Consider the following 27,171-nt stretch of genomic DNA (forward strand, 5'->3'; position numbering starts at 1 on the left):
ACCTGCACACCAGGGTGGAGCTCCCAGGTAGCTGACTGTACCTGCACACCAGGGTGGAGCTCCCAGGTAGCTGACTGTACCTGCACACCAGGGTGGAGCTCCCAGGTAGCTGACTGTACCTGCACACCAGGGTGGAGCTCCCAGGTAGCTGACTGTACCTGCACACCAGGGTGGAGCTCCCAGGTAGTTGACTGTACCTGCACACCAGGGTGGAGCTCCCAGGTAGTTGACTGTACCTGCACACCAGGGTGGAGCTCCCAGGTAGCTGACTGTACCTGCACACCAGGGTGGAGCTCCCAGGTAGCTGACTGTACCTGCACACCAGGGTGGAGCTCCCAGGTAGCTGACTGTACCTGCACACCAGGGTGGAGCTCCCAGGTAGCTGACTGTACCTGCACACCAGGGAGGATACATCCAGGGAGGACACATGTTAGAATACATCCAGGGAGCACACATGTTAGGATACATCCAGGGAGGACACATGTTAGGATACATCCAGGGAGGACACATGTTAGGATACATCCAGGGAGGACACATGTTAGGATACATCCAGGGAGGACACATGTTAGGATACATCCAGGGAGGATGCATGTTAGGATACATCCAGGGAGGATGCATGTTAGGATACATCCAGGGAGGACACATGTTAGGATACATCCAGGGAGGATGCATGTTAGGATACATCCAGGGAGGACGCATGTTAGGATACATCCAGGGAGGACGCATGTTAGGATACATCCAGGGAGGACGCATGTTAGGATACATCCAGGGAGGATACATGTTAGGATACATCCAGGGAGCACACATGTTAGGATACATCCAGGGAGGACGCATGTTAGGATACATCCAGGGAGGACGCATGTTAGGATACATCCAGGGAGGATACATGTTGGGATACATCCAGGGGGGATACATGTTAGGATACATCCAGGGAGGACACATGTTAGGATACATCCAGGGGATACATGTTAGGATACATCCAGGGAGGACACATGTTAGGATACATCCCGGGGATACATGTTAGGATACATCCAGGGAGGATACATGTTGGGATACATCCAGGGGGATACATGTTAGGATACATCCAGGGAGGACACATGTTAGGATACATCCAGGGGATACATGTTAGGATACATCCAGGAGGGATACATGTTAGGATACATCCAGAGAGGACACGTTAGGATGTATCCAGGGAGGACACATGTTAGGATACATCCAGGGAGGACGCATGGTAGGATACATCCAGGGGGATACATGTTAGGATACATCCAGAGAGGATACATGTTAGGATACATCCAGAGAGGACGCATGTTAGGATACATCCAGGGAGGACACATGTAAGGATACATCCAGGGAGGACGCATGGTAGGATACATCCAGGGAGGATACATGTTAGGATACATCCAGGGGGATACATGTTAGGATATATCCAGGGAGGACGCATGTTAGGATGCATCTAGGGAGGACACATGTTAAGATACCTCCAGGGAGGACGCATGTTTGGATGTATCTAGGGAGGACACATGTTAAGATACATCCAGGGAGGACGCATGTTATGATTCATCCAGGGAAGATACATGTTAGGATACATCCAGGTAGGACACATGTTAAGATACATCCAGGGAGGGAGGACACAGGATACATCCAGGGAGGGAGGACACAGGATACATCCAGGGAGGGAGGACACAGGATACATCCAGGGAGAGAGGACACAGGATACATCCAGGGAGGGAGGACACAGGATACATCCAGGGAGGGAGGACACAGGATACATCCAGGGAGGGAGGACACAGGATACATCCAGGGAGAGAGGACACAGGATACATCCAGGGAGGGAGGACACAGGATACATCCAGGGAGGGAGGACACAGGATACATCCAGGGAGAGAGGACACAGGATACATCCAGGGAGGGAGGACACAGGATACATCCAGGGAGGGAGGACACAGGATACATCCAGGGAGAATGTGTTTTATACACTGTATACATGGTCATAATTGCCACTGTAACTGCCACTTATAACTGCTTCTTATAACTGCCTCTTATAACTGCCTCTTATAACTACCACTTATAACTGCCTCTTATAACTACCACTTATAACTGCCTCTTATAATTTCCACTTATAACTGCCTCTTATAATTACCACTTATAACTGCCTCTTATAACTGCCTCTTATAATTACCACTTATAACTGCCTCTTATAATTACCACTTATAACTGCCTCTTATAACTGCCTCTTATAATTACCACTTATAACTGCCTCTTATAACTGCCTCTTATAACTACCACTTATAACTGCCTCTTATAATTACCACTTATAACTGCCTCTTATAACTACCACTTATAACTGCCTCTTATAACTGCCTCTTATAATTACCACTTATAACTGCCTCTTATAATTACCACTTATAACTGCCTCTTATAATTACCACTTATAACTGCCTCTTATAACTGCCTCTTATAACTACCACTTATAACTGCCTCTTATAATTACCACTTATAACTGCCTCTTATAACTACCACTTATAACTGCCTCTTATAACTGCCTCTTATAATTACCACTTATAACTGCCTCTTATAACTGCCTCTTATAATTACCACTTATAACTGCCTCTTATAACTGCCTCTTATAATTACCAGTTATAACTGCCCCTTATAACTGCCTCTTATAACTACCACTTATAACTGCCTCTTATAACTACCACTTATAACTGCCTCTTATAATTACCACTTATAACTGCCTCTTATAACTGCCTCTTATAACTACCACTTATAACTGCCTCTTATAACTGCCTCTTATAACTGCCTCTTATAACTACCACTTATAATTACCACTTATAACTGCCTCTTATAACTACCACTTATAACTGCCTCTTATAACTACCACTTATAACTGCCTCTTATAACTACCATTTATAACTGCCTCTTATAATTACCACTTATAACTGCCTCTTATAACTACCACTTATAACTGCCTCTTATAATTACTACTTATAAATGCCTCTTATAAGTACCACTTATAACTGCCTCTTATAACTACCACTTATAACTGCCTCTTATAACTACCACTTATAACTGCCTCTTATAATTACCACTTATAACTGCCTCTTATAACTACCACTTATAACTGCCTCTTATAATTACCACTTATAAATGCCTCTTATAACTACCACTTATAACTGCCTCTTATAACTACCACTTATAACTACCACTTATAACTGCCTCTTATAATTACCACTTATAACTGCCTCTTATAACTACCACTTATAACTGTCTCTTATAACTGCCTCTTATAATTACCACTTATAACTGCCTCTTATAAGTACCACTTATAACTACCACTTATAACTGCCTCTTATAACTACCACTTATAACTGTCTCTTATAACTATGTTTTATAACTGTCTCTTAACTGCATCTTATAACTGGAAAGCGCGCGCGCGCGTATGCTGGTTAGGGCTCTTGATCCTGGGGCCTGGAGTCACTTTTCCGTTTAGATCAAATCTGGGGGGAGAGAGAGAGAGAGAGAGAGAGAGAGAGAGAGAGAGAGAGAGAGAGAGAGAGAGAGAGAGAGAGAGAGAGAGAGAGAGAGAGAGAACGGGTGTTTAGTGTCAGCAACTTTTGTCCGTATTACAGCGCTTCATAAGGTTGGTTGTTGCTGCTGCTCCTCGGTGATCACAGGAGTGCAGGGTCCGACTTGGACAGGTAGGTTGGGCATGACAGCAGATGGGTTGAGCAAGGCAGGTGGGTTGAGCAAGGCAGGTGGGTTGGGCAGGGCAGGTGGGTTGGGCATGACAGGTGGGTTGAGCAAGGCAGGTGGGTTGAGCAAGGCAGGTGGGTTGAGCAAGACAGGTGGGTTGAGCAAGGCAGGTGGGTTGAGCAAGACAGGTGGGTTGAGCAAGGCAGGTAGGTTGGGTATGACAGGTAGGTTGGGCATGACAGGTGGGTTGAGCAAGGCAGGTGGGTTGGGCAGTGCAGGTGGGTTGAGCAAAACAGGTGGGTTGGGCAAAACAGGTGGGTTGGGCAGGGTAGGTGGGTTGGCCAAGACAGGTGGGTTGGCCAAGACAGGTGTGTTAAACAAGGCAGGTGGGTTGAGCAAGACTTAATTGTACACTTATTGAGGAATATAGAGAGAGACAGTATAATAACCTGTGTGATATGCCAAGATATCTTATTAATGAAATAAGATACCAGACATATTAAGCAAATTTCCGAAATTTGCTTGTTACAGATAAGTCAAATGTAAATATAAATCCAGATGTACTCCTGGTAACCCTCTTGAGGCCTAGTTCTTAGGCCTTTTGTGTATACATTTATTCTTGAGCTCTCGTCCACAAGATGGATTTGTGGTGCACAATAAATCAGCCGCTTTGACGGCAGTAACCAAAATGTAAATCTTTTTTGTGGTCTCTTGTTTAGGTATAACTTAAAGGCAGCTTGTGGTCTCTTCTGCATTGTCCTTATGTCTGTGGAGATATTGAGAAGTCTTAAACGATGTATACTTAATGATTCATCTGTTAGTGTACTTAGTACTAACAGCCTGGCTGATCAGCCTACTCTGAGGCTCCCGGCCTTCACTGCAACTAGATTGCTGTCTGGCAGCTACTACCGTGCTTACCACGCTTATAAGATGGTAGTTCACTGTGCAGATTTAGATTCTCTCCAGTATTTTCCAGGTGTAACTCATGACAGTCTCCTTCACCAGTGCTTCAGGGAACATAGTTTCAGCAATCTGAAGCGTTCCTAGTACGTTTCGAATCATGCGGACAGTAAAGTTATTTGTATCTATCCAGATCTGCTGTTTCAAGTGTCTTCAATAATGGTGTTTGTATACATCAATACTAAACTCTAGAGGGCACCAGTGTCTTACAGCTTATTATTACTGACTTGTCATCCTCAGTGATCACGTTCCTTGCAGTTGGGAGAGTAAACACTGCTATAGGCAGGAGAGACAATGAGACACCCACAAGTAGATGACAAGACACATGGCACAGCGTGAAACTGCTTTATAACAACACTGATAAAGGCTTACGCTGTGTCATGTGCTGCCATCTATCAGACACAACTGTGTTCCTTAAAGGTAGAATCTTGGTTCCATCTTCTTTTCTTTCCATTAGCTTGATTTTCGTGCGTTTTGAACTCCATTCAGTTTTAATTAATTTTATAGACCACTGAAAGAACTGGTATTGAAAGTTTGCTGTCTTCAACGGACACAAAATAAATTTCAGCATTGCCTGCTAAGAATAATTTAATGCTATGATTTGTGTCTTTTGTGCATGTCAGATATTAGAAAGACTGATGAGAGTGTTGTACTTTCAAGAACACAACTTGTCACTGTTAAGGTCTCAGATTCTACTCTGTTGACTATAAGTCTTTTGCTTCTGATATGTTAGAAAACAGAACAACCATTGTTCCACTTTTCCAGTTATTTTTTTTTTACACACATTTTATGTGCCAATACACCATGCTCATGCTTGTTGAGGGCTTTCACAAGTGTGTGTGTGTGTGTGTGTGTGTGTGTGTGTGTGTGTGTGTGTGTGTGTGTGTGCGTGTGTGTGTACTCACCTAAATGTGATTGCAGGGGTCGATCATAGCTCCTGGCCCCGCCTCTTCACTGGTCGCTACTAGGTCCCCCCCCCCACCCTCTCTCTCTCTCTCTCTGCTCCATGAGACTTATTATACCTCTTCTTAAAGCTTTATATGGATCCTGTCTCCATTACATCACTTTCCGGACTGTTCCACTTCCTGACAACTCTATGACTGAAGAAATACTTCCTAACATCCCTGTGACTCATCTGAGTCACTATCATGTCCTCCCTCTCTCTTCTGTCCTCCAGTGTCGTCAGGTCGATTTCCCTTAACCTCTCTTCGTAGGACATGCCCCTTAGCTCTAGGACTAGTCTCGTTGCAAACTTTTGCACTTTCCCTAGTTTCTTGACGTGCTTGACCAGGTGTGGGTTCCAAACTGGTACTGCATACTCCAGTGTGTGTTGCTTGTCTTCCAGCGAGTGACAAATAATGAGGCAGTAGACTACTTGTTAGCAGAAGCAGAAGCGTCCTCTAAACCTGTAAACCCATGTTGCCCTGGGTGATATAAACCCTTGTTGTCCCAGTTATTTCTGAACCCATCATGTACGTCTGTGATCTTCTAACTACCACTACCCACAGCATGGGTATGATGTGACTACCACCACCCACAGCATGGGTATGATGTGACTACCACCACCCACAGCATGGGTATGATGTGACTGCCACTATCCACAGCATGGGTATGATGTGACTGCCACTATCCACAGCATGGGTATGATGTGACTACCACCACCCACAGCATGGGTATGATGTGACTACCACCACCCACAGCATGGGTATGATGTGACTACCACCACCCACAGCATGGGTATGATGTGACTACCACCACCCACAGCATGGGTATGATGTGACTATCACCACCCACAGTATGGGTATGATGGGTATGCGATAAGGCACCTAAACTACTGGAAACGGTTGAAGGTTCTTGATTTGTATTCCCTCGAACACAGGAGAGAGATACATGATAATATACACTTGGAAGGTCCTGGAGGGATTGGTACCAAACCTGTTCACGAAAATCATTCCATATGAAATCAAAAGACTCGGCAGGAGATGCAACATTCCCCCGATGAAAAGCAGGGGCGCCACGAGTACACTGAGAGACAACACAGTAAGTGTCCGGTGTCCAAGACTGTTCAATTGCCTCCCAGCATGCATAAGGGGGATTACCAATAGACCCCTGGCTGTCTTCAAGACGGCACTGGACAGGCACCTAAAGTCAGTACTTGACCAACCGGGCTGTGGTTCGTACGTCAGCTTGCGTGCGGCCAGCAGTAACAGCCTGGTTGATCAGACCCTGATCCACCATGAGGCCTGGTCTCAGACCGGGCTGCGGGGGCGTAGACCCCCGAAACCCTCTCCAGGTAAACCCACAGCATGGGTATGATGTGACTACCACCAACCACAGCATGGGTATAAGGTGACTACCACCAACCACAGCATGGGTATGAGGTGACTACCACCAACCACAGCATGGGTATAAGGTGACTACCACCAACCACAGCATGGGTATGAGGTGACTACCACCAACCACAGCATGGGTATGAGGTGACTACCACCAACCACAGCATGGGTATGTTGCGAGTGTTTTTCGAGCTGGTGGGATAATATCACTGGATAATCTCGTATCTTGGGATAGTTAAACCACACACACACACACACACACACACACACACACACACACACAGTGCAAAGGTTTGCAACAAGGCTAGTTCCAGAGCTAATGGGAATGTCCTATGAAGAAAGGTTAAGGGAAATTGGTCTGACAACACTGGAGGACAGGAGGGTCAGGGAAGACATGATAACGACATACAAAATACTGCGTGGAATAGACAAGGTGGACAGAGACAGTATATTCCAGAGATGGGACACAGAAACAAGAGGTCACAATTGGAAGCTGAAGACTCAGACGAGTCAAAGGGATGTTAGGAAGTATTTCTTCAGTCATAGAGTAGTTAGGAAGTGGAATAGTCTGGCAAGCGATGTAGTGGAGGCAGGAACTATACATAGTTTTAAGACGAGGTATGATAAAGCTCATGGAGCAGGGGGAGAGAGGACCTAGTAGCGGTCGGTGAAGAGGCGGGGCCAGGAGCTGAGTCTCGATCCCTGCAACCACAATTAGGTGAGTACACAACGTTTGAGCAAAGGCAAAAATTGCTGTGGAAAATTAGCGATAATGAATCCTTGGAAGAAGACTTGGATAAATGGAGGAAGTGGAGTGACATGGATAATTATTTGATATATATAAATGGTTGGTAATGGGAGAAAGTGGAAGTGAGGGAAAGTAAGATCAGGGCAAATACAGAATAAAGATTGTGTGATAATTTATAATATATTGAGAGAGGGAGGGAAGGGGAGAGGGAGAGGGAGAAAGGAGCGAGAGAGAGAAGATTTCATTCGGATTTTTAACCACGGGGGGTTAGCCACCCAGGATAACCCAAGAAAGTCAGTGCGTCATCGAGGACTAACTTATTTCCATTGGGGTCCTTAATCTTGTCCCCCAGGATGCGAGCCACACCAGTCAACTAACACCCAGGTACCTATTTGCTGCTAGGTGAACAGGACAACAGGTGTAAGGAAACGTGTCGAAATGTTTCCACCCACGGGGAATCGAACCCGGGCCCTCCGTGTGTGAAGCGGGAGCTTGAGCCACCAGGCCACCAAAAGTTTTATGCCAACAGCATTTGGTGTTCCCAGGCGGTCACCCATCCAAGTACTAACCAAACCCAACGTTGCTTAACTTCGCCGATCGGACGAGAAGCGGTGCGTTCAACGTGGTATGGGAGAGAAAGGAGCGGGAGAGGGAGAGAAAGGAGTGAGAGGGAGAGAAAGTGAGAAGGAGAGAAAGCGAGAGGGAGAGAAAGGAGCAAGAGAGAAAGGAGCGAGGGAGAGAAAGGGGCGAGAGAGAGGGAGAGAAAGAAGCGAGAGAGGGAAAGGAACGAGAGGGAGAGAAAGCGAGAGAGGGTGATCCTCTCGTAGACTGTGACTCACAGTGATCCTCCCGTAGACTGTGACCCACAGTGGTGCTATCGTTGACTGTGACCCACAATGGTCTTCTCGTAAAGTGTGACTCACAATGGTCCTCACATTGACTCACAGTGACCCTCACATTGGCCCACAGTGGTCCTCACATTGACTCACAGTGGTCCTCACATTGACTCACAGTGGTCCTCACATTGACCCAGAGCGGTCCTCACATTGACTCACAGTGGTCCTCACATTGACTCACAGTGGTCCTCACATTGACTCACAGTGGTCCTCACATTGACTCACCGTGGTCCTCACATTGACTCACAGTAGTCCTCACATTGACTCACAGTGGTCCTCACATTGACCCAGAGTGGTCCTCACATTGACTCACAGTGGTCCTCACATTGACTCACAGTGGTCCTCACATTGACTCACAGTGGTCCTCACATTGACTCACAGTGGTCCTCACATTGACTCACAGTGGTCCTCACATTGACTCACAGTGGTCCTCGCGTAGACTGTAGAAGGGAAGTATCTTTATAATATTGATATACATTACCCACAAGCAGGTAAAACATGTGCAAAACTTATATATCATAATTGACGAAAGGTTGAGCTTACACAGTGAGCTTCTGCAGTCGAATACGTAGGTGACTAAACATGGAGACAGCAGAAGCAGTGCATCAACCTTGAAGTTGTTTTGAGGTAGTCAGTCCCTCAGCCTTGAGAAGTCTTCACCTTCATAGTCTTGAACAATGTGGAAGTATTACAGTCTCCTAGTACGAGAGATTTACAGTTGCGTTTTAAGGAGACCGGAAGATGGTCTACCGTAAACACAGCTGTCCGGTATGTAAAGGTTATTGACTCGTCACGCAGTGTTGCATTTACCATCCCTCAGCACGGCAAGCGCACGGAGCGCACGGTCGGTATCTGTATCTTCCGCAACACTGCTCTAGCCTCTAGCGGCTTCCCATAGTTTGGTCAGCCGAATTGTGGGCTTCTGTTCGTCTCTAAGCACGAACTATCATCCAGAATGTTTCTCAGGAGACGAACTAGATGTGTGTTAAGTTGGATGTTATTAAAAGGAAGAGAGTAGAGGTAATTATGTGACTGAGTACCGTGTTCACCCCCCCCTCTCACTCACTTGGGTGGCCTACTACATCTTCCCGGATTGAAAATAAAATCATATTGTACCACACCAGAGGTTAGTCCAGAAACTAGAAGAACATGCAGCAGAGCGTAACAGTAAGCAATGAGACATCAGACTAGGTTAGAGTAACGGAAAGGGAGTGTGCCGCAAGGATCAGTATTGGGACCGCTACGTTTCCTAGTATGTCTGTGTACAACATACCATGTGGTATTAAGACCACTACGTTTCCTAGTATGTCTACATCAAGTGCTAATAGGACCGCTGCGTTTCCTAGTATGTCTACAACATATTAAGTACTATTAAAACCTCTACGTTTCCTACGTTTCAGGTGCAATTGAGTTTTAAGTGTCTATGTTTTCCGACGATATAAACTAATGAGAAGGGTAAGATCATGAGAGGACAGAGATAGGCTTTAAAAATATCTGGGCAGGTTGCAGATGTGGTCTAAAACTGACTACTAAGGTCCAGTCCGAATAAATGCAACGTGATTAGGATTGGAGATGATGAGGGTAGACCAGACACTGCAGCATGGGCAGAAGAAAGCTATAAACAGCAGTCTAGGAGAAGGAACTAGCCGTTAATATAACACCAAACACATCGTTGGAAGTATACATCCTGTATAACTTCCCTTGTATATGCAAGGCTAGCAACCATCAAAGCAATATTTAAGAACTTTAATTAATAGAGTCCTTGGAAACTGTATGCACGACGTGTTAGGCCGCCATCACTGAGTACGTAGCCCCATCGTGGAGCCCACACCTAGTCAAGCAAGCATTGGGAAATATCCAAAGGTTGGCAGCCGGACTAATCCCCGATTTGAAAAGCATGCTGTGTGAGAGATGGGAGAGACTGAGCTTGACGACCTTGGCCGAGAAATGGACAAGGAAACACATGATTACGATATACAAAATTTTATGAGGAACTGGTAAGGCAAATAAGGACAGACTGAATTAAAAGGACCAGGGATAAATGAATATAGATGATACATAGGTATGTTAAAAAGAATTTGTTTAATCTCAAAGTAGTCGAAAAGTGTGAGTGGAATGGGGTTATGGATACACAGCTTCATGAGTATGTATGACAAAGCCCAGAAATCAGAAACGCCGATCAAAGCAGTCTAAGATGCGTGGCCAGGAGCTGAGTCTCGATCCCCCGCAAACACAACTCGGTGTATACAAGCTTTCTGGCCGGTCTAGTGAACATAGAGTTATACAAACACCATACGGTGGCTGTGCTTGTTCAGTCTTGCCACAGTGAACAATTTACCTGGGATTCAGACAGGAAATAATAAACGGTTGAACACGTCAAACACCGATGCTTGCACTCTTTATCATGTTTAAAGTAATAAGTGCTCTTGTATCTTGACCTGAATTGAATAAACGTGTGGGTATTGTTTCAGACATCTAAGCACTTTGGTTTAGTTTATCATGGTGTAAGTCCCATGGAGTGTTTTAAGTCTTTGCAAACAGCACATTGAGATTTTGTATTTACAATAGTGGGTTGCAATGCAAAGAGAGCCTCTATTATGCCTAGGCATTATGGGCCAACTTAACATTATTGGATTACAGACTACTTAACACTAAGGATTATATCATAGTTGTACAGTAGGATAGTAATTATTTCATAGTTGTACAGTAGATTATTAATTATAAATGAATCATTATTTGTATAAGACAAAAGAGATATTCATATATTCAAAAATGCTTTTTGTGAAAACAATGATTCAGTTATATTCCTGTCAACAATGGATAAAATGTTCAAAGTGATTGTTGAAGTTATGATGTGGGAGTACATAAGTATGTGTGTACTGAGTATTTAGCATTTAGTCTAGGGTGATTAAGTGGCTTTTGAGAAGTCTTAAATTGATTTTCAGACTGGGTTACTTTAATATCTTCTGGTAATGAATTCCATATTTAAGGGCACTTTATGTGCATAGAGTTTTTACACAGTGTGATATGGACACGAGGTATATCAAAAAGAGATCTGTGTCTTGTGTTGTGGTCATGTGTCCTGTTTAAGCTGGTGAGGAGAAGTTTGAGTGGAGGGTTTATATTTGCGTGTATTGTTCTGTGTATGTAGTAGGCACATGAATAAGTATGGATGTTCTTAATGGTGAGCAGATTCAGACTTTTGAAAATTGGTGGAATATTCTGGCAGGAGTGGGAATTTGTTATCGTTCTTACTGCTGCCTTTTGCTGGGTTATGAGGGGTTTTAGGTGATTGGATGTTGTTGATCCCCATGCACAAATTTCATATGTAAGATAAGGGTATATGAGTGAATGGTACAGTGCCAGGAGAGCTGATTGTGGAACGTAGTACCTTATCTTTGATAGTATGCCTACAGTCTTGGAGATTTTCTTGGTGATTTGTTGTATGTGTGTCTGGAACTTAAGGTTACTGTCAAAGTGGATACCTAGGAATTTTCCCTCTGTGAGTCTTGTGACTGATGATCCATTTAACGTTATGTTAATTGGATCATTTGCAGCTTTGTTTCCAAACTGAATGAAATAGGTTTTATCAGTATTCAGGGTAAGTTTATTAGTCATCATCCAGGCAGATATTTTCTGCAATTCGGAATTGACTGTGTTTGCTAGTATGACTGTGTTTGGGTGTCAAAAGACATATGTAGTGTCATCTGCAAATAATATGGGTTTGAGTAGCTGTGATGCATTTGGTAAATCATTGATGTAGATGAGAAAGAGGAGTGGTCCAAGGACACTTCCTTGTGGGACTCCTACTCTGATTGGTTGGGTGGAAGAGTTTGCATCATTTACATACACATATTGAGTTCTGTTACTAAGGTATGATTTTAGGTAGTTGAAGAAGTGGCCTCTGATACCATAGTGCGTTAGTTTGGAGTACAGCAGTTCATGGTCGACTGTATTGAAAGCTTTACGTAAATCAATGAAAATGCCCAGCGGGACTTCTTTCCTTTCAAATGCGGTATATATTAGTTCTAGCATGTGTATGATGGTATCATTTGTGCTTTTATTATTCCTGAATCCAAACTGACAAGGGTTTAATATATTGTGTGAGACGAGGTAGGACTAGATCCATCTATGAATTAATTTTTCAAAGATTTTAGAGAGCAGTGGTAAGTTAGATATTGGCCTATAGTTATTCAAGTCGGCTTGGTCACCTCCTTTGCGGATCGGAATGACCCTCGCTATTTTGAGGATTGTTGGGAAGGTAGATGATTCAATGGATTTGTTAAAGAGCGTTGCAATAATTGGTGACAATACTTCAGAAGCTTTTTTGTACATAAAAGCAGGCAAGTTGTTTATGTCTCCTGCCTTGTTTTTAAGGGTGTTTATGATGAGTGTAACTTCTGGGGTTGGTTGGAGCTAGGAATAGCGTATTTGGGTAGGTACCTATGAGGTAGTCTGATGGACAGGTGTTTGTGCTTGGTATTTTGTTCGCTAGATTTTTTTCCTATGGTAGAGAAGAAAACATTGAGTCTACTGTTTCAGTTGGTGTGAGTCGGGGTTCATCTGATTTTGTTAGTTTGATTGTTTTGTTTTTGGATAACTTTTCAGTTCCAAGAATTTCAGATAGAGTTTTCCAGGTTTTTTTCATATCACCTTTGATGTTATGTAATCTATTTTCATAATAACATTTTTTAGATCTTCTTATCAGGCTGGGAAGTGCTGATGATTAACGTTTAGACTGTTCTCTAGTTATTTGACCCATTCTATACTGTTTTTCATATTTGTGCTTTGTGTTAATGGATTTGAGGATGCTTGGTGTTAGCCAGGGATTATTCAGTCTCTTTGCTGTGATTTGTTTAGTTTTTTGGGGGCAATGTTTGTTATAGAGGCTTTGGGCTTTTTTTTCAGAAAATTATTTATACATTCACTCATATCTGTATATGTTTCAAGTTCATTTTGCCAATCGATGTTATTCATAGCTGCTATAAAGTTGTTAACTGCTGTCTCGTTATGTAGTCTGAAGGTTACTTTAGTAATGTCTTGTGGCAGTTTGTCTAGATTAGTTATGAGAAAAGTTGGGTAGTGGTCTGTAGTGTTGTCTGTGATAATGCCTGATTTTAAAGGGAATATGGCGTTTGTCTAGATGGTGTTTATTAAGGAGATGCTTGTCTCGGTGATTCTTGTAGGTTTAGATATTGCTGATAGCAACAGGCAGTTACTCATTGTGTTAGTGAATTCGGTTACTTGTGGGTCCTGGTCGTGTAGTATGTTTATGTTGAAATCTGTTAGTAGTAGGTGGTCTTTATTCATGTGTGCATCAGTAATCATGTTTCCTAGTTTTTCACTAAAGTGCTAAATGTTTGACTGTGGTACTGTGTAGATGTTTATAACTGTGAGGGGTTTTTTGCAGGTCTTTTGGTTTAAATTTGGGTATGATATATTCTCTAAGTTCGTCCCTTGTGCAAGATTTGTTGATACATTCGAGTTGATTTGAGTAGTATATAGCTGTTCCTCCCCCTTGTTGGTCTGTTCTACAGTTGTGGATGGCCATGTAGCCAGGAATGGTATAGACATCTGTAATATTAGGCTTAAGCCAGGTTTCTGTGAGTGTGATGATTGATATATTGGAATGAAGGGAATTGAGTAATGCTGTGAAGTCGTCATAATGTTTGCTCAAGGATCTGACATTGTAGTTAAAGATGGTTATGTTATTGTTTGCACTGAGTAATGTCTTTGCTTGGTCTGCTGTGTAGTAATTACAGTTACTGTTTGATTCGTGTAATTCATTTAGTAAAAAGTTTACATCAGGATCTATGCCTGTAGTCATAAGATGAGAGTTACTCTACAAACTAGATTTTCTGAGTAAAATATTATAAGATTTATATTGAATCTAAAGCTAGACTTATGAATAAGACTCTGTAATTATTCTAAAACTTGTAAAAAATATAAAAGAAAAAGGGATTATTACAGAATAGATAATTCAGTTATACACTTAAGCATCTAATAGCACCTTAATTATTTTAACAAATGTGAGTTTATAAACTACGCTAGATATTTACAGCGAAAATAAAGGAGCTAGTGAATATAATAATAAAAGAATGTATTAAAAACAAAATGAGTAGCACCTGGGGTAGTCAATAGCACCTGAAGTATTTTAATAAATGTGACTATATGGACAAGAGGGAAAAAAATATTAAATCTCCTGAAAGTAGCCCTTTATTTGTTGTTAGAGATAGGAGTACAACAGTTACTGAATAAAGGGCAGTACAAAGTATTGGTATATAGATAATTATTTCAGGAGAAATGTAAAAAGGGACTAAATTAAGTATTGATAAAACAACCTTTAAATGGATTGACACTATGATATGAAATTAATCTGAGAGTAAGATTTGCCTTATAGCATAAAGTTTGAGCAATTAATATCACTAAAGAAATATTATTTGAGGTAGTTGATAGTTGCGAGTGGAAGATGGTACAAGGAACTGCACAGTAGTGTAGTAGGAACATACACTAGTTTATTTGTAGTTTGGGAGCGAAGGGAAAATTAGGTAAGATTATAAAAGAATTATAACAGTGCTTAACTAGGAATAAATGGTAATAAAGGTATTATTGAAGAGTAAGTATCTTATTAACAAGTAATAAACTGTGAATGGCAAATCTGGGAAGATAACACAAGGGAAAGAGTGGGCTGTTAATCACTACTGTATCTTGCTCTGCCTTATCTTCTTGGTAAGCAAAATAATTGTTCAGTTGGGTATCCATGTTTATTTTCCAGTCCTTGACGGCATCTTCAATCTTCGTGTTTAGGAAGCTATTTGATCTGTGTGGCTGGCTATGACTGTATTGCCATAAAGTTGATGATCAAGACATGTGAAACACCTGGGTATCTTTATTGAGAGATGTTTCACCTACACAAGTTTTGTCAGTCTAAATGATATAGCCGCTGTGCTGGCGAAACGTCAGTGAATAATAATACTTAGTTATTGCGTCTTAGTCAGCAACATTACACCTTGAATACTCCACCAACAGTGGCCTCTTGACTTGGTATTAATGTTTATTTTGTCCACAGGTTTGGCTCGGACTTGGTGCTGGTTGAGAGCTATGAGCAGAACAACTTTACGGAGGCTCTGGCCCACAACTCGCTGGATGACCCCACTAACAGCTACTGGCTGGGCCTCATCTCCCTCAACGACCTCTCAACCAACACACTCAAGAGTGCCAGTGGCAAGCACGTCTCTCTCTACTCTGGTGCGTGAAAACTTTCATTCATAACCCAGGAATAACAATCAGTGACACACCTTCCTTTCACTTCGCTCCTCGACATACACCACCACTAAGAGTCAAGTTAGGGTTAGGTAAGATTTGTCAGGAAACAGTACAGTTGTTTCCTGACGCTGGTCTAAGTAGTATCATGACCCTCCACTGACCTTTTGGTCATCTGACCAAGGCCTTTCGCTGGCTTACAGTCCACCCATTTAAACATTAATTATTAATACTAGGAATCAGTGTACACACTGTGCTAGCATTGAGCATTAGATTGAAATGATATTCAAAACAAGGGAAGAGATGAATAGAAAAACAGACTATGATATGCTGAATGAAAGTTTTTCAAACTTGAGTACAATGAGATAGGAAAATATGACAGACAACCCATGGGATGATGGGAAAATTAGATAGGATATACCAGGATACAACAATATATACAAAGCCATAGGAATGGAAATGGGGAAACAACCTTTGCTTTACTAGAACTACAAAAAAGGCCAAACCAAGGTACAAACAAGGACAATGCGTAACTGGGAGTTTAGAGGCGTTTGCAGTTAATGGTAGGATAAGATTAGATTTTGCCACCGAAGTGGCTAGTTTATTGTGCACCCCATATCCATCCTGTGGACGGTAGCGCGAGAGCATATGGAAGGATAAGCAGGATTAATTAGTGTCAAAACTACACAGCCCCCAAATAGGAAGGCAGTTGTTAATTAAGGACTTAGTAAAAAAGACTGAAGGAGGGAGGGTCAGAAACATGATGACAGAAAAATATGTGAAAAACTTTGAAAATTGAGGAGGTATTCATTAGAGAAGTAACCGCACCAAAAAAAAAAAAAAAAAAAAAAAAAAAAAGAGAGAAAGAGGAAGAGTCAACATTCGAAATAGAAAAGCATCCTCATATCAAAGGACAAAAGAAGCTACTGAAAAAATGCCCAAAATAAAGTAATGGAACAAGGTAACGTATTCCCGTGAACTACTACTCGACATGAAGCACCTGGAGGCACAGGATCGCTAACATATAGCTAACACATTTAGTCTCCAGTGTACTGGAAGAGATTATCAGTAAGGGATTGAATGGGTAGACTGCATTATTTTTGGACTGCATGGAAGAACTTGAGAATACCACACCGGAGAAGTTTAGTTAGTTTAATATGTTTATTATGCACCCCATACCCATCCTGTGGGCGGTAGTCAAAAGATTACAGAGGTACATAATGGGTCCAGGGACTGGACTCCAAAGTTTTGATAGCTGAGCAAGTTACAGAGGTAATGAACTCACAATTTACAAAGGTAATGAACTCACAATTTACAAAGGTAATGAACTCCAGGTAGGTCTGGTCACAATCATGACAAGTTACAAAGGTATTTACAGATTACAGAGGTACGTAATGGGTCCAGGGACTGGGCCCCCAAAGTTTTGATAGCTGAACTAGGTACAAAGGTAATGAACTCACAAGTTACAAAGGTAATGAATTCTGTAAGAATGGTTACTTACGTTTATACATGGCTACAATCATGAACAAATTATAGAGCAATGAGCAATTCACACTTCCACACCCGGTCACAACTGTAATGAGTTATTGGTGCAAATATTGATTGTTGAGTCACACACACACACACACACACACACACACACACACACACACACACACACACACACACACACACACACACACACACACACGTCAAGTGGAATAGTCTAGAAAGTGAAGTAGTGGAGGCGGGAACCATACATAGTTTTAAGGCGAGGTATGATAAAGCTCATGGAGCAGGGAGAGAGAGGACCTAGTAGCAATCAGTGAAGAGGCGGGGCCAGGAGCTATGACTCGACCCCTGCAACCACAAATAGGTGAGTACACACACACAGAAAGAGAAGTGCTACAATGAACATCAACCAAACAGAGGAAGATCGACACCATGCCTAACCCTTCTAGGGTAGGGTAGGTGCCTGAGCCCGAGCCTTTAGCTCATAAGACTGTCATTCCCATTTGCCCCCTTGGGGCTGGGATGACAGACCAGAGAGGCCTAGCTTGTGGCTAGGCCTGGGGACAGTTGGTCCCGAAGATGAGGAGGTACTTGTGCCTCCTCCCATGGGAGACTTAGGTCTCAGACACTCCCTAAAGAGGGAGCCAAGGCCGGGCCACCACTTGGACAAGGCCCGGGCCGGGAGAATACCGGCTAATCTTTAACTAACTAACTAACCAAACAGAGGGCAGAGAGTGATGATTAGGGAGTAGTCATGAGGATGAAAACAAGGGTGACATTTGGTTAACCATGTATTACTACTAAGAACCATTATTTTTTTTATATAGGTAAATGACCTGTCAAATGGGAATAAGTTTACATATTTCTGATAGTTAATGATGAGAAGTTAATGACAAGAATGGAATTGTGGAGGGTAAAGACAGGTTACAAACTAAAATTAGACAAAATATAAATACAATAGTAGTTAAGAACATGTCTGCCACAGTTCATCAAAACGAGAGCAAAGTTGTAGAAATCGGGAGTACTGATAGAAAAGATCAGATAAGAGTATTAGTATGGGAAGGGAAAAAACTAAAAAAAAAAATACAGGTTAAAGATCTGAGAGTGAACATGACACAATACATCACCAGAGATACACATAAAGAGCATTTGAAATAATAAATCAAGTAATAACATTGAAAGAAGGTGAAACACATTAAATGTTGAAAAGTAAATATGTAGTAAGCTTAAAATAAGATAATAGAATGTGTTTACCATTAAGAAAAAGTCATTGCCTGAGATAGAAGAGAGGAAATCCCAAAAGAAACTACATTGTATCAAGCATTAAAATGGCTATTGAGAGATTGATAATGTCAAAGGTATCAGATTATTATTATATTTACAAATTGCCGAAAATGATCAGAATTCATTGGAATATCACCAAAAATATTAAGAGTAGATGAAATATTTTGCAAACTTATACATTTTACAAAAATCATTAACAGTGGGGAAAGGTTTGTTGGACATCTAGACATATCTAAATTCTCCAAAGACTCACGAAATCGTAAAGACACGGTTGCAAACAAACCATACCACGGGCGGGATTTGAACCCGCGGTCAAAGAGTCTCAAAACTCCAGACCGTCGCGTTAGCCACTGGATCAGCTAGCCACATAAGATTCATCCAACTAGGTATATTTCTACAAGAAATATATAAAATCTTATGTGACTAGCTGGTCCAGTGGCTAACACGACGGTCTGGAGTTTTGAGACTCTCTGACCGCGGATTCAAATCCCGCCCGTGGTATGGTTTCTCCAAAGACCTCTAGCTGGGATTCAGAAATAGGTCATGCCTTACAAACATTATAAAAAAAAACTTACGATACACTAAGAGCTCAGTCAGGAGAGAGGAGGATGGGCTGACTTATTTTTAGTCAGTATGAAGGCTTTTAAAATAGTGCCACAGAATAAGTAAGTTTATTTAAGCACAAGTACACATAAATGTCAATACAATTGTCATATACGTATAGCGTAAATTGCACGTAAGTACAATTATCATACATAATATACATGTATATTACCTAGGATAACCCAAAAAAGTTTTAAGTAGTATTAACCATATAAAAAGTTAGATATGGTAAGGAATGAAACATCAAGTGTTGGGTCCCATGTTGTGCCTAGCCCTAGAGTGTATATTAATAAACCGGTAACAAGAATGAGTTCTTCTTTGTGCTTGTTTGTGGATAATGCCATAATGATGAGTATACAAACTGAAGAGGATACAAAAAAAAGTTTGCTGGAGCACCTGAAAAGATGTCAGGAATGACCACTGGTAGACAAGAAAATAAGACCAAAGAAAAAGCACCCTCTTGAGGGGAGAGGAATAAAACATCTTGCAGAAAGGGAAAAGAAAATACCTACAAATAGGCAGTATACCTGAAACCTGTACCTTGAAGCATACATACACAGTAGCATTCAGAGAAGTAGATATGTATACATTCTATACCTCAGACATGTGGTACTTACTGAGTACGCAGCATTTACAATTCAATATACAAGTTTATTTCAACATGATACATTGTTTATTCAGAAATGGGTGACAATGAAGAGCCCATAATTATGCAGAGCATTTCGAGCAAGCTTAAGCCTAACATAAGACTACAAGGGCCTATCATTGTACATGATTATAAGTACAGGAGGGCCCTGCTTATTCAACAGATTAGGTTCCAGGCTACTGCTGTAAAGTGAAAATCACTGTCAAGTGGTACATAGGCTTTTTTCACTTTCAAATGCTTATACAAGCCTGACAACATGTTTACACTATCATATATTAGGTGAGCAATAGAACTAGGCCTAAAAAATGCATATACAGTGCACACATTACTTACTTTAAATTATTTTCATCCTTTGCTTATAATGAGTGGTGAATATACATATTGTAGGAAGTCTGAATAAATGAAGAATGGGTATAATTGAAAGCCGTAGTAGTATTAGTGAAATGTTGTAAAGTGGGGCCCTCCTTTACTAAAATAAATTCTCGTCATATTTGACTATTGTAACATTATATCTTAGCATTCAAATTAAATCAAAATAAAAAGCTTGATTTCTTTGTGTATTATACAAACTGTAGGTTACATGTAACAATTGTTAAGCACAAAGAAAGCCACTGGCATGCATAAGCATTTTGTTGAGTGTGTGTGCTTGCCTTTGACCTATAGTTCAGTGATAAAGCATTCACCTCATAATAGAAAGGACTAGGGTTTGGCTCCTGGGTGGGTCAAGTTGTCTTGCACATGCGGGGTGCTCATGACTCACGTGGTAAATGCCTCAGCTCACATATTTTGGGACCGGTTAAATCCTCATATGATCGGAAACTTTGGGCATATTTCCTTATACCTCCTACCCCCTGTTCATCTATCATGCACCTATGAGCTAGGTGACTGGTGTGGCTTACATCCTGGAGGAAAGGACTAAAGGATGCCAATGGATCTAAGAAAGACAGTGTGATGACATCCTGAGTTTATTGGGTTATACTGGGTTATTAACCCTTCAGGTTAATCTGAACAAAATCTTCCCTTGTTACTTAGTAGGAAAATGGGTATCTATATTTTACTTAGCTGTTGTGGCTTTCATCCTAGGGAAGAGATAACAATAGCAATTAATTACATTACTATATATGACTTTGATGGGTTGTCCTAGGTTAAAAATATTTGTTTTAAACCCCTAGGGTTCTGGTCACAAGGGCAGCCAAAGGTGTCTGGTGGGGAGTGTGTCAAGGCAAGACTGTCCGACCAGCACCAGTCATGGGAACTAAGTACTTGTGAGTCCTTGCTGCCCTTCATGTGTCGCGTCCAGGCCTGCACCAGTGGTGCTCTCCACTGTTCCAACGGTAGATGTGTCAACAAGGTCAGTAATGATATTTAGTTACTGAAGCAAAGATTATTCATACTGAAGATGATGAATTGTTAAGAGCATTACCCAAGTTTCCTCATATTGGATAAAATAAACCTCTTTTGGTACCGTACATTATAGCTTTAACACTTTTTTTTTTTACATTGTATGGATTTAGCCTTGATTTAATTAACACATAATGTAGTATAATGCAAAAATATTGTTTTTCAATTTTCAAGAATTCTTGTTGAATCTCATCAGTATAAATAATTTTCAGTCACCCAATTAACTAATTTGTCAGTGTTATTGACATAAGAAAAATCCAATTTTCTTTTTAATAAACTGCTGCAACTTTAAAAATCATTCATTAAACATGTAGGTTTAAGAGTTCTTTGTGATGAGTGTTATTTTACTTTTTTCTCTTCAACAGGCTTTCCTTTGTGATGGTCAAAATGACTGTGGAGATATGTCTGATGAGATGAACTGTCCTAACCGCTGCCACTTCTATATGCGTTCCTCAGGTGACTCAATAGAGAGTCCAGAATATCCCAAAAAGTATGGACCCAATATGGACTGTAAATGGACCCTAGAGGGCCCTGTTGGTCATAATGTTATTCTTCAGTTTTTTGAATTTGACACTGAGAAGAACTTTGACACTGTACAGATTCTGAGTGGTGGACGCACAGAAGATTCAGCTGTGTCCTTAACAACACTCTCAGGCAGACAGAACCTCACTGATAAACTCTTCATATCAGCTTCCAACTTCATGATTCTCAAGTTCAAGACTGATGCATCAGTGGAGAAGAGAGGTTTCAGGTGAGACAGCTATCATATGATGGATGATGTGATAATGTATCTTATGTACCAATTTGGTTTTCCTAGTTATTTCAGCATTTGATATTCTCACGTAGTTTGTCCTCATTATGCCTGAAGTAGCTCTGATTTTGATTTTGCTTTGGCTGCTATGTCTATTTTGATTTGTTTATCCCTTCCCTTCTTTACTTCAAAATAATTGTTCTTATCTTTCCTGCTTGTCTCTAGTTACTGAATTTTCTATTTTAATATTATTGATCGAAAGGTATTTCCAGATTATCTTGTTTATTTTTCTTCCAGTAAGAACAAAATTTTGTAATGCTTCCCTGCATATTTGGATAAAATATTTTGTAATATCCTGGGTGTTTTTTACTAGGCTCAACATTCCTCTGTACTGTACTATATGGCTTTCTAAAATCATCTCATTGTTTCATATTTATTTCTTGTATACAGTACTTCTTTTGGATTCTTTCTCTTTTTGACTTCTCAGTCTCCCTTCAGTAAGTACTGTATCAATATCTGTAGTGCATTACCCTTGCTTATTTTACTCTCCTTTAATTAATCAGCGCTCCCAAGGAAAGATGGCGCCATTAATATGTTTTCTGTAATTGGGAAGACAGGGAGAGTGTTATGTACTGGATAATTTTTTTTCCAAATTCATATTTAGTAAGCATTCTTCCACTGTACATGAATGCATACACAGTGTTTTATATACCAGTCTCTTCTTGCACCATTTAAGACACTATGCCTGTAGATTTTAGTTCCCCTTAAACATTTAGGAACTCATACAGGACTTGTCTCTTAATTTTCTTTTCTTTTAGGGCATCATGGAAGACAGAACCTCAAAACTGTGGTGGGGAGCTGATTGCTACACCCCAAGCACAGATCATGACATCATACAAGTATCCCCTCAACTACCCAGGTGGTCTTGAGTGTCTGTACATTCTCAAGACACAGCAAGGACGTGTCATCACTCTAGAAATTCTTGATTTGGATCTTGAACGGGGTATGTTAATAACCAATTCTTCTGAAAATGCCTCGTATAATAAAGAAATACAATTAAAGTGAATCTAGGAAACCAGTGCATCCTAGTTCAGTCTGAAGTCATTTTTCTCAGTATACAACCTATCCTCATTTTATCATTCTAATGTATTTATTTAGTGCCTAGTGTTATTTTCTTAATACCAGTTGAACTGAAAATGCTGTTTTCTTTCTTGTAACTTGTGTTAGGCTAGATTAAGTTTGGTTAAGCTAAATTGGTTAAGCTAAATTAAATTAGGTTAAGTAAGGTTTGGTTTGGTTAGGTTACAAAAACCTATAAAAACTATAACTACACAGAAGCATATTAAACAATACCCTACCTGAGAACTCTAGAACTGCAGACACATTCATCACCTTCAAAACTACCATTAGAAAACATCTTATCTCCCTGATACACCCCGGCAACTAACTACACGAATACCACCTGGTGGTTCACACTTACACTCACTCACTCATTTGACCATAAACAGAAATATTAATCTCAATCTTAAAATAATGAATCCTGTGATACTCCAATACTGAAACTATGTACTGTGCCAAAACAAAAGCATTCACATTGCTAAACTCACAAACTAGTATTTAGTCACTTAGCCATAATACCAACTTACCTCGTAATTTGTAATATTTTACAATTAAGAATAAAACTAAGTCTGCCCGAAATGCCTAGCCATGCTAAGCGTTCTAGTGGTACACTCTGTAATCACTATTTTACTATGTACATGTAAACCACACAATAACCAAATTTATGTAAACTCAGCATTGTAATCCTTATAGAGAATAAACTTTGAATTTGAATTTGAATGGCCAATTTATTTCTGACATTGAGGCGGTTGAAAATACCAAGGAACATTCATGTCTACTGTTATCATTAATGATATGAGAATGGTCAGCATTGGTAGTAATTGTAAAATAATTACTTATTTTAATAACAACTTATTCCTATTTACTTATTTATTTTATGTCTTTGCAAACAGTACATTGGGATTTTGTATTTACAATACATGTATAGTGGGTTGCAGTGCAAAGAGAGCCTCTATTATGTCTAGGCATTATGGGCCAACTTAACATTATTGGCTTACAGTCTACTTAAATTAAGGAGTATATCATAGTTGTACAGTAGGATAGTAATTATTTCATAATTGTACAGTAGAATATTAATTATAAATGAATCAAAATGTGTATAATACAAAGATATATTTATATTCGAAAATGCTTTTTGTGAAAACAATGATTCAATTATATTCCTGTCAACAAAATGCGTGCTAAAGGAATAACAGGAAAAGTCGGTCGATGGATCTATAATTTCCTCACTAACAGAACACAGAGAGTAGTCGTCAACAGAGTAAAGTCCGAGGCAGCTACGGTGAAAAGCTCTGTTCCACAAGGCACAGTACTCGCTCCCATCTTGTTCCTCATCCTCATATCCGACATAGACAAGGATGTCAGCCACAGCACCGTGTCTTCCTTTGCAGATGACACCCAAATCTGCATGACAGTGTCTTCCATTGCAGACACTGCAAGGCTCCAGGCAGACATCAACCGAATCTTTCAGTGGGCTGCAGAAAACAATATGAAGTTCAACGATGAGAAATTTCAATTACTCAGATATGGTAAACACGAGGAAATTAAATCTTCATCAGAGTACAAAACAAATTCTGGCCACAAAATAGAGCGAAACACCAACGTCAAAGACCTGGGAGTGATCATGTCGGAGGATCTCACCTTCAAGGACCATAACATTGTATCAATTGCATCTGCTAGAAAAATGACAGGATGGATAATGAGAACCTTCAAAACTAGGGAGGCCAAGCCCATGATGACACTCTTCAGGTCACTTGTTCTATCTAGGCTGGAATATTGCTGCACACTAACAGCACCTTTCAAGGCAGGTGAAATTGCTGACCTAGAAAATGTACAGAGAACCTTCACGGCGCGCATAACGGAGATAAAACACCTCAATTACTGGGAGTGCTTGAGGTTCCTGAACCTGTATTCCCTGGAACGCAGGCAGGAGAGATACATGATTATACACACCTGGAAAATCCTAGAGGGACTAGTACCGAACTTGCACACGAAAATCACTCACTACGAAAGCAAAAGACTTGGCAGATGATGCAACATCCCCCCAATGAAGAGCAGGGGTGTCACTAGCACGTTAAGAGACCATACAATAAGTGTCAGGGGCCCGAGACTGTTCAACTGCCTCCCAGCATACATAAGGGGGATTACCAACAGACCCCTGGCAGTCTTCAAGCTGGCACTGGACAAGCACCTAAAGTCGGTTCCTGACCAGCCGGGCTGTGGCTCGTACGTTGGTTTGCGTGCAGCCAGCAGCAACAGCCTGGTTGATCAGACTCTGATCCACCAGGAGGCCTGGTCACAGACCGGGCCGCGGGGGCGTTGACCCCCGGAACTCTCTCCAGGTAAACTCCAGGTAATGGATAAAAGGTTCAAAGTGATTGTTGAAATTATGATGTGGGAGTACATAAGTGAGTATGTGTGTACTGAGTATTTAGCATTTAGTCTAGGGTGATTAAGTGGCTTTTGAGAAGTCTTAAATTGATTTTCAGACTGGGTTACTTTAATATCTTCTGGTAATGAATTCCATATTTTGGGGCCCTTTATGTGCATAGAGTTTTTACACAGTGTGATATGAACACGAGGTATATCAAAAAGAGATCTGTGTCTTGTGTTGTGGTCATGTGTCTTGTTTAGGTTGGTGAGAAGTTTGAGTGGAGGGTTTATATTTGCGTGTATTATTCTGTGTATGTAGTAGGCACATGAATAAGTATGGATGTTCTTAATGGTGAGCAGATTCAGACTTTTGAAAATTGGTAGAGTATGCTGGCAGGAGTGGGAATTTGTTATCATTCTTACTGTGCCTTTTGTTGGGTTATTAGGGGTTTTAGGTGATTGGATGTTATTGATCCCCATGCACAAATTCCATATGTAAGATGAAGGTATATGAGTGAATGGTACAGTGCCAGGAGAGCTGATTGTGAAACGTAGTACCTTATCTTTGATAGTATGCCTACAGTCTTGGAGATTTTCTTGGTGATTTGTTGTATGTGTGTCTGGAACTTAAGGCTACTGTCAAGGTGGATACCTAGGAATTTTCCCTCTGTGAGTCTTGTGACTGATGATCCATTTAGCGTTATGCTAATTGGATCGTTTGCAGCTTTGTTTCGAAACTGAATGAAATAGGTTTTATCAGTGTTCAGGGTAAGTTTGTTAGTCATCATCCAGGCAGATATTTTCTGTAATTCAGCATTGACTGTGTTTGCTAGTATGACTGTGTTTGGGTGGGGAAAAAACATATGTAGCGTCATCTGCAAATAATATGGGTTTGAGTAGCTGTGATGCATTCGGTAGATCATTGATGTAGATGAGAAAGAGGAGTGGTCCAAGGACGCTTCCTTGTAGGACTCCTACTGTGATTGGTTGGGTGGAAGAGTTTGCATCATTTGCATACACATATTAAGTTCTGTTACTAAGGTACGATTTTAGGTAGTTGAGGGAGTGGCCTCTGATACTAAAGTGCATTAATTTGGAGTACAGCAGTTCATGGTCAACTGTATCGAAAGCTTTACGTAAATCAATGAAAATGCCCAGCAGGACTTCTTTCTTTTCAAGTGCGGTATATATTTGTTCTAGCATGTGTATGATAGCATCATTTGTGCTTTTATTATTCCTGAATGCAAACTGACAAGGGTTTAATATGTTGTGTGAAACGAGGTAGGAATAGATCCGTCTATGAATTAACTTTTCAAAGATTTTAGAGAGCAGTGGTAAGTTAGATATTGGTCTATAGTTATTCAAGTCAGCTTGGTCACCTCCTTTATGGATCGGAGTGACCCTCGCTATTTTGAGGATTGTTGGGAAGGTAGATGATTCAGTGGATTTGTTAAAGAGCGTTGCAATAATTGGTGACAATACTTACCTGGAGTTTACCTGGAGAGAGTTCCAGGGGTCAACGCCCCCCGGTCTGTGACCAGACCTCCTGGTGGATCAGAGCCTGATCAACCAGGCTGTTGCTGCTGGCTGCACGCAAACCAACG

At 41.0% G+C, this 27,171-nt stretch overlaps 1 protein-coding gene and 1 pseudogene across 3 annotated transcripts in view; one reads left to right on the forward strand and one right to left on the reverse strand.

Annotated features, from left to right (window-relative positions):
* The window catches only part of uif (sushi, von Willebrand factor type A, EGF and pentraxin domain-containing protein uif), a 452,196-nt gene that overhangs the window by 307,040 nt on the left and 117,985 nt on the right, over positions 1–27,171 (forward strand). For all 3 annotated transcript variants that reach the window (XM_053785483.2, XM_053785566.2, XM_070088717.1), the window contains exons 5-8: positions 15,706–15,884; positions 21,096–21,274; positions 21,690–22,075; positions 22,894–23,078. In XM_053785483.2, coding sequence (XP_053641458.1) covers positions 15,706–15,884; positions 21,096–21,274; positions 21,690–22,075; positions 22,894–23,078 — 929 coding nt within the window. The remainder of the gene's footprint in view (positions 1–15,705; positions 15,885–21,095; positions 21,275–21,689; positions 22,076–22,893; positions 23,079–27,171) is intronic.
* On the reverse strand, positions 8,261–8,379 carry LOC128684789 (5S ribosomal RNA; annotated as a pseudogene).

The sequence above is a fragment of the Cherax quadricarinatus genome, chromosome 2, assembly GCF_038502225.1.
Source record: "Cherax quadricarinatus isolate ZL_2023a chromosome 2, ASM3850222v1, whole genome shotgun sequence".
Classification (NCBI taxonomy): domain Eukaryota; kingdom Metazoa; phylum Arthropoda; class Malacostraca; order Decapoda; family Parastacidae; genus Cherax; species Cherax quadricarinatus.